At 45.1% G+C, this 7,691-nt stretch overlaps 1 protein-coding gene across 1 annotated transcript; it reads right to left on the bottom strand.

Annotated features, from left to right (window-relative positions):
• Window positions 1-1,283: 1,283 nt before the first annotated feature.
• On the bottom strand, window positions 1,284-7,030 carry LOC125457722 (lysophosphatidic acid receptor 6-like). The gene is made up of 3 exons (XM_059650818.1): window positions 6,944-7,030; window positions 2,463-2,532; window positions 1,284-2,231 (listed from the first exon to the last, which is right to left on the bottom strand). Exons 1-3 carry the CDS (start codon window positions 7,028-7,030, stop codon window positions 1,324-1,326), a joined length of 1,065 nt encoding a protein of 354 aa, XP_059506801.1. The 3' UTR covers window positions 1,284-1,323.
• Window positions 7,031-7,691: the final 661 nt, after the last annotated feature.

Raw genomic sequence — 7,691 nt, 5'->3', positions numbered from 1 at the left:
ATGGAAATACCCTTTAAATAATTTAAGGAAATTTGTATGGTTTGTACTTTTGCATTGGTCAAAGTTACATTAAAAAATGACAAAGAGCTTCGGTGAAGTGACCAACCCAGTTTTACACTTTGCGCAAAAAGTTTCTCAATCTTTTCAAAGGTAAAGTATCACTTCATTGTTCTGTAGAAGTTTAAAGGAAATTTAAGGTCATGGTATTCAGTTCAGATGTCAAGAGAATATGCTTTGTTGCAGTTAGACCTTTGCACGACATGACATTTACAGCCACTCATTTGTGTAACCAGCTTTTTTTTCTGTAAGAACATGTAAAGCAGAATCTTAACCGTAACATCCCCTTTTCATTCAAATGAGCAGGATACATGTGCGGCAACAATAAAATGCATTAAGATCTTCATGCTATAAATAGGTTGGAACTCGGAGACGAAATCAAAAGCAATTAAATCATCTTCAGAACATATTTTTGTACAGTTAAATAACTAACATGGTGTTTGCAAAACCAGCATTTTACAGGCTATTCAGTCTGATGTAATGGGATGTCTCTTGGCTAGCAGCTGTTCTTTTAGGCCTTACAGCAGTGAGCAAAAGATATTAAGGAAAGTCTGGTGTCATTATAGTCCAAAAGAAACTTCTCTGAACAAACTCACTTCTGAAATTCAAAGTACATCCTCTGCAGCCAGTGATTTGATGAGACACCTCTCACATTTTGCCATTTTAAATGTGAGAAAGTTTCTACATTCCCTGACCAGTTTCCAAAGGCTGGAGTGTGGCGCCGAGTGAGGAGACCTAACACTAACAAGAGTTAGCACAGAGACAGCCAGCCAAATGCCTTCCTTTGTGCTATGGCCATTTTGTGATTCAAACCCCTTCATGTTTGAAAAGCCAGGCCCTACCTCAGCTTCCACCTTAATTTCTTAAACAGAGATAAACTTAAATTATCTTCCATAGTTCATCCGTTCCATTGCAACTTATGCCTCCTGGTGTTCCATCTTTTGTATCTACGTCCACCTCATTATGATGACCTTTTACCATGTAACCCTTTAGTCATTTCACTGCCCTTCTCCTGCAGCCTTCTCATTCTGACCATGTTCTGCTATTTCTAGGTCTGTCCTTAAAACTTGTTCAAGTGGAACATTTCCCAGCTCTGATGAGACATCACAGACTGGATGCTCTCCCCACAAATGCAACCGGGTATTTCCACCGTTTTTCCATTTCATTCTCCATTTACTGCACCCACAACATATTCTGTTAAGTTTTTGCATTTTTTTTAAATGTACTGAATCTGCAACCGTAAAAATACTTTAGTGCCTTGAAAGATTATACCTCAGCTAAATTGATGGATTTCAGACTTTTTCTGTTTCTCTTCCAGAACTCTTTAACAACAAAATAGTAGTAGATAGCATCCAGGACGCAGTTTATATTGGCGAGACACAGGCATATCTGGAGAAAGTTGCGCACAGGCAGCAGATAACTATCTGCTATCCAGCAATTCCGAGCTAAAAAGTATACGAGCATGCCCACATGATACGGCGTGAAACAGACGAGAAACGTTAACAGATTGGAAAGGACGATTTTCACAGATTTACTATTGGATTTGTCCTCCGGTTTCTGGTTCCCACTTTTCTGCAGAGTCCTGATGATCTGGATCGAGCAGAAGACCATGATGAAAGCGGAGACTAGGAATATACATTGCAGGAAGGAGACAACGGTCCTACTCCAAACAGAGTCAGAATAGTTGAAGAAGCAGTTCGTGGTGGAATTCATGCCTCGTTTGAAAAACATGCCGAGGCAGCAGGACCAGACAACAATCCAGACCAAGGAGCAGGCGAGCACGGTTTTCTTTGTGGATCTGAAGGTACGGGCGAGGAAGGGATGTTTGATGGTGATGTAGCGGTCCAGGCTGATCAGTGTGATAATGAGAATGCTGGCGTAGGTGTTCACATAGTACAGGGACTCCAGGAACTTGCAGAATCCTGCGCCGAGGGACCATGTTTCGCTCTGGTAGGCATAGATCTTAAACGGCAGCGAGAACAGCAGCAATATGTCCGAGACGATCAGGTTTGTCATATAGATGGTGGACACTGTCCACTTCCTAACCTGGACGCAAAGTAGACACAAAGCGCCAACGTTGAGAAACAACCCGAAAACAAATGTCGGGGCATTAACCACGACTTGGACACTCTTGACAGAATCTGTTAACGTTCGGTTTCCTGTACAAGTCGCCACTGAAATAGAACAGAATGAAGGTGTGAATCCTCATTCCAAGCGGATCTCCTTCGAACTGGTTACAACTCTTTTTCATTTCTACTCCCCAAAAGTAGACCCGGCTCCTCTTTTTTTGTTTAAATGTTCCTAATATTTTGGCATTATAAATGATAAGCAAATTCCTTCCAAGTTAATTCAATAATACACCAATCAATTAAAACCTTGCAAACATCAAGGGAAAAAAGACTTACGGCTCTTCACGGTCTGGTTCATGTTTGTTGCGTGCGGTTCGGACGTTACACGCGTTCTGTTCACGCTGCTCTAAGATAGAAAATGCATCAGCAAATCGAGATCTTAAACATAAACTTCCTCGTTCGGGCTTTTTTAAAAAATACCACATTGCGTGAATGATCAAATAAAAAACCGTTTTTATCGGTTTACGTTTGTTCAAAGTTACAAGAACCCCTCTCGTTTTTTTTGAATTAACAGACAATTCAGTCTCTGTTTTTGTTGGGAGCAAATTCCTACAGATGCTGGAATCTGTCCTGAAAGCAGCAAATGCTGGAGCTCACAGCGGGTCAGGCAGCATCGGTGGAGAGAGAGCGAGCTAATGTTTCCAGTTTAGATGTCTCTTCATCAGAGATGATGTGAACTGTGGAGGGGGCAGCCTTTAAATTATAGTGGTTCGTTTCATCCCTCACCTGACCAAAAGACCCTTTCCTTCAGGCATCAAGGCGTGCAAGCTCAGGCAACTATTGGGCTCCCACACCTGCCCTGTGCCACTCTCCTGTCACTCAGTCACTTACAGTCCTTTAGCGCCTTCCCAGTCGTCAGATGCCACCTCTTTCTGTTCCCCCTGATGTCACACCCACCCCAGCCCCAGTCCTTGCCCTGCGTTCACCCCATACCTCCTGACCTTCTCCTCTCTGAGGCTGCCCTTGGCAAAGGACTCGGCTTCACACCCTTATGCCCCCACCTTAATGAATTTCAGGCTGGTCGTGATGTTGAACATTTTTTTTGCTGCCTCCGTCTTGGTGCTCACTTCGGGCAGGATCCCACCCCCCCCCCCCCCCACCGACCCACTGATCCCTTCACCCGCCTCAGTATTCACCCTCCACTTGGACCCCTTCCCCTGGCCTCTTGCCTGCCCTCAAACCTTTCATTGAAAACTCTCAGCGTGACATCAGCCATCGCCATTTCTCTGCTCCTCTCGCCAGCTCTAACCTATCCCCTTCTGAAATTGCTGCACTTTGCTCTCTCAGGTCCAACTCTAACTTTGTTATCAAACCCACCAAGAAAGGTGCTGCTGTTGTAGTCTGGCACACTGATCTTTACCTTTCAGAGCCTCAATGCCAGCTCTTGGACACTACTTGTTACTGCCGCCGGACCATGAACCCACATCTGAACATGAAGGCTTTGGTGCTAGGACTGTCACCAACCTCAATATCTCTGGAGATCTTTCTCCCACTGCCTCCAACCTGACAGTCTTCCAACCCCAGACAGCCCACTCCTACCTCCTTCCCAAAATCCACAAACCAGTCTGGCCCTGTAGGCCCATTCTATCAGCCTGTTCCTGCCCCACTGAGTTTATTTCCTCCTACCTTGACTCCATTCTCCTTCCGCTTGTCCAGACCCTGCCCACTTACATCCACGATTCTTCTGATGCCCTCTACCATATTGACTATTTCCATGTCCTTGGCCCTGACTGCCTCCTGTTCGCCATTTATATCCAATCCCTCTATACCTCCATTCCTCACCAGGATGGTCTGAGAGCTCGCAGCTTCTTCCTTGACCAGAGGTTTGAACAATCTCCATCCACCACCACTCTCCTCCGTCTGGCTGAACTTATTCTCTCACCAAATAATTTCTCCTTTAATTCATCTCACTTCTGCCAAGTGAAAGGACACCTATGCGCATCTGCATGGATCTCAGTTATATGTGCCTCTTTATGGGGTATGTGGGACAGTCCTTGTATCAGTCCTACACTGAACCCTATCCCCATTTTGTCTTCTGTACATTGATGATTGTTTCAGTGCCACTTCATGCTCCCAACTAGACCTTAAAAAAATGTTCATTTTGCCTCCAATTTCCATCCCTCTATAACTTTCACATAGTCGATCTCCAACAATTTCCTTGACCTCTCCATCTCCATTTCAGAGAATAAATGTTGTACCTGTATGGATAATGCCACCTTCAAAACTGTGCTGCTCATACGGCTTCCTTCTTCCATAACCATGGTTTCCCATTCATTGTGGTTGACAGGCTGGCAACTGCATCTGACCTATCACCTGTGTATGCTCCCTAGCCCCTTCCGATTACTCACAGCAGATGATGATTGGGTCCCCCTTGTCCTCACTTTTCATCCCACAAGGCTGCGCATTCAAACGATCATCCTCCTCCATTTCAGAAAACTCAAGCAGAATGCCACCACCCCTCACTCCCCTCTCTGCATTTCACAGGGATCGTTCCCTCTGGGACACCTTAGTCTATTCTTCGATGACTGCTAACACCATCCCCCCTTCTCATGGCATGTAACTACAGAAGTTGTAGCACCTGTCCCTTCACCACTGCTGCCCTGCTCACCATCCTAGGGCCTAAACAGTCTTTCCAGATGAAGCGGCATTTCATCTGTACCTCCTCCAGCCTTGAATATTGTATTCGCTGCACCCAATGTGACCTACTCTGCATTGGAGAAACCAAACGCAGACTGGATGACTGCTTTGCGGAACACCTTCGGTCCGCATGCAAGCATAACCCTGACCTCTCCGTAGCCAGTCATTTTATAACTGCGTCCTGCTCATGAGTCCACTTGTCTGTCCTCCCGTATGCTGCACTGCTCCAGTGAATCACAGAGAAAACTGGAGGAACGACATCTCATTTTCGGACTAGGTACTCTACAACCTTCTGGAATTAATATTGAGTTCAACACCTTCAAATTATGAACTCACTCCCATTCCTTCCCTTTCTTTTCGCTTTACTTGTTGCATTCTCTGTTACTATGTCTGCTCTCCCCTACCCCACCCCAGTGAAACTGTCTGCTCTTTCCCATTTTGCAGTTAGACACACAATTGTTCTGCCATTCTTACGTTCTGATCACTTAATCTGATCAATATCCTTTCTCTCCCACCACCCTAACCACCCCCCTACCCCTATAGTTGTACAAATACTGCCTCCATCTGTACTTCACATCGGCTCTGAGGAGGAATCATCTAGACTCAAAACATTAGGTTGCTCTTTCTCCATAGATGCTGCCTGACCTGCTGTGATTTTTAGCACTTTTTTTCAGTCTGTTTTTAAGTTGTCGATGTTCTACTTTAATGTTGGGAATATCGTAAGACAGTGTTCTTAGCATCAGGGTTTCCATTAAATGTTGTTTCCTATGAATACAATAGACTGTCACCTGACCTTGGATTCTCCCACATCCCAAATTCTCCTGCTCCCTTCCTCTACTCTGAGTCTCTTCTGCTGTCCCACTCAGTCCTACACTAAACCCCTCTCTATTCCCCAACTCTGTCCAGCTCGTTTATCCTATCTATCCCCAGCTCTCTCCTGCTCATTTTTCCTCTCTATTCCCGAGTTCTGTCTGTGTGTCAATACTCTCCCACTGCTGACATCCTTGCACTCACTGACCTGTTCCTTCTCTCTGACTGTAATCTGCTCGTCAACTCTCTCCTGCTCCAGCAACTCTTACTGCTCTCCAGCTCACTTGCACTAAGTGATTCTGTCTCTCACTCCCAAATTCCTCCTGCTCACAAACACTTTGTCCTGTTCACTCACTGTCTGGCCTTTTCACATTCACAACATCTCTCTGCTTTCCCACTTTCTGACATTTACTCTCTAACCTTTCCTCTTGCCCCAACTGTCTTTCTCTTCTCCCCCTAACTCTTCCTTACTTTTTAACCCCTCTCAGACTCTGTCCCACTCTCCCGTTCTCTGACTGCTTCCCCCCGCCAACACACACACACACACACACACACAAACACAAACACACACACAAACACAAACACAAACACACACACACACACACACACACAAACAGACACAAACACACACACACACCACACACACACAAACACAAACACAAACACACACACACACACACACACAAACACACACACACACACAAACAGACACAAAAACACACACACACACACACACACACACACACACACACACACACACACACACACAAACTCTGTGCTTCTCTCTGACACCCTTGGCTCAATGATTGTCTTCATTTTCTGTTTTTCTTCTGTTCCCATGACTCTCCTGCTTGCCAACATTCTCCTTCTTGGTGACTCTCACACTGCTCACTGGCCCTTTGCTGCTCACGGATTTCTCTTACTGTCAACTCACTCCCGCTCAATTAGTCTTTCCCACTCCCTGCCTCTCTCTCACTGAATAAACTGTCCCCCTGACTTTCCCCCATTCACTGCCTCTCCTGTTCATTGATTCCCTATCACTCATTAATTACCTCTAACTTACCAATTCTCTCCAGTTCTCTAATTACATCTGGACACCATTAACTCTCTCCTGCTCAACAACTCTCTCCTGCTGTCTGACCCTCGTTCACTTGCCAACATTCCCCTGCTCTCCAATTTTCTCTTTTCTGATCCCTGATCCTCTCCCACACCTTGTCTCTCTATTCATATACCAGTTCTTTCCCACTCTTCTCAGTAAATCTGTATGGTTCCCCTGACTGTCTCTCACTCACTGACTCTCTTCCACTTACCAACTCTTCCACATACTCTGACTTTTGCCTACTCACTGATCTCTTCCCTTCCTGAACCTCCTGCTCACCACCATGCTCCTTGCCCATGGTGCCCTGTAAAACTAGCAGCCTCTTGAGATTCCAGGGGATCAGTTCCACCTCTTTGGGTACCCACTAAGGGCTTCCTATTGCAAGCTCTACCCCTGTTGTAAAGCCCCAGCCCATTTACTAGGGCCTGCCTGATTGGACCCAGTGATCCCTGTGTATGGGATGGGCGAAAGAGCGAAAAGGTAATGATGATGTTTGACAGCTGTATGAGAAAAAAAATTGTGTAGGATGGGAAAATAGACTGAGAAAGTTAATGATGATACTCGACAAGCTGCATGACCTAGAATGAGTCCTGTGAACATTCCTCTATGGGCCGAAGATGACACCAGCAGCTTGTTTTTCTGTGGCTGTGATTTCTGTACTAGCCATCAGTTTTGTCTTCTATCTCTGTGCTGGCTGTTTGTTACACTGTTTAAAAGAGAGAGAGGTTTTTATTCCAAGTCATTAGACTTCGCCGTGGATCAGAATTGTGAACGGTGCCAGGAACAAGTCAAAGACACTCAACCAACCATCAGTCGAGGGGTCCCTGATGGGCAAAAGGGTGTGAGACTTGTTGCTTTTTCTCTTTGCTTTTCCACCTATCATTATCACTATAATTATTATTATTACTTAATTAGCATTCATATTTAAGCAAATTGTTGTTGTAAAGTTTTCTGTTAAT

The sequence above is a fragment of the Stegostoma tigrinum genome, chromosome 14 (assembly GCF_030684315.1).
Source record: "Stegostoma tigrinum isolate sSteTig4 chromosome 14, sSteTig4.hap1, whole genome shotgun sequence".
Classification (NCBI taxonomy): Eukaryota; Metazoa; Chordata; class Chondrichthyes; order Orectolobiformes; family Stegostomatidae; genus Stegostoma; species Stegostoma tigrinum.
This window is presented reverse-complemented; position numbering and strand designations above follow the sequence as displayed.

Bases quoted from the DNA above. Each gene is read 5' to 3' on its own strand.
- LOC125457722 (XM_059650818.1), bottom strand. From the start codon at position 7,030: ATGGGCAAGGAGCATGGTGGTGAGCAGGAGGTTCAGGAAGGGAAGAGA. The intron at 2,533-6,943 runs GTAAGTGGAAGA...TTTCTATCTTAG, and splicing joins CAGAGTATGTGGAAGAGTTG to AGCAGCGTGAACAGAACGCG. The intron at 2,232-2,462 runs GTAAGTCTTTTT...GTTCTATTTCAG, and splicing joins GAACCAGACCGTGAAGAGCC to TGGCGACTTGTACAGGAAAC.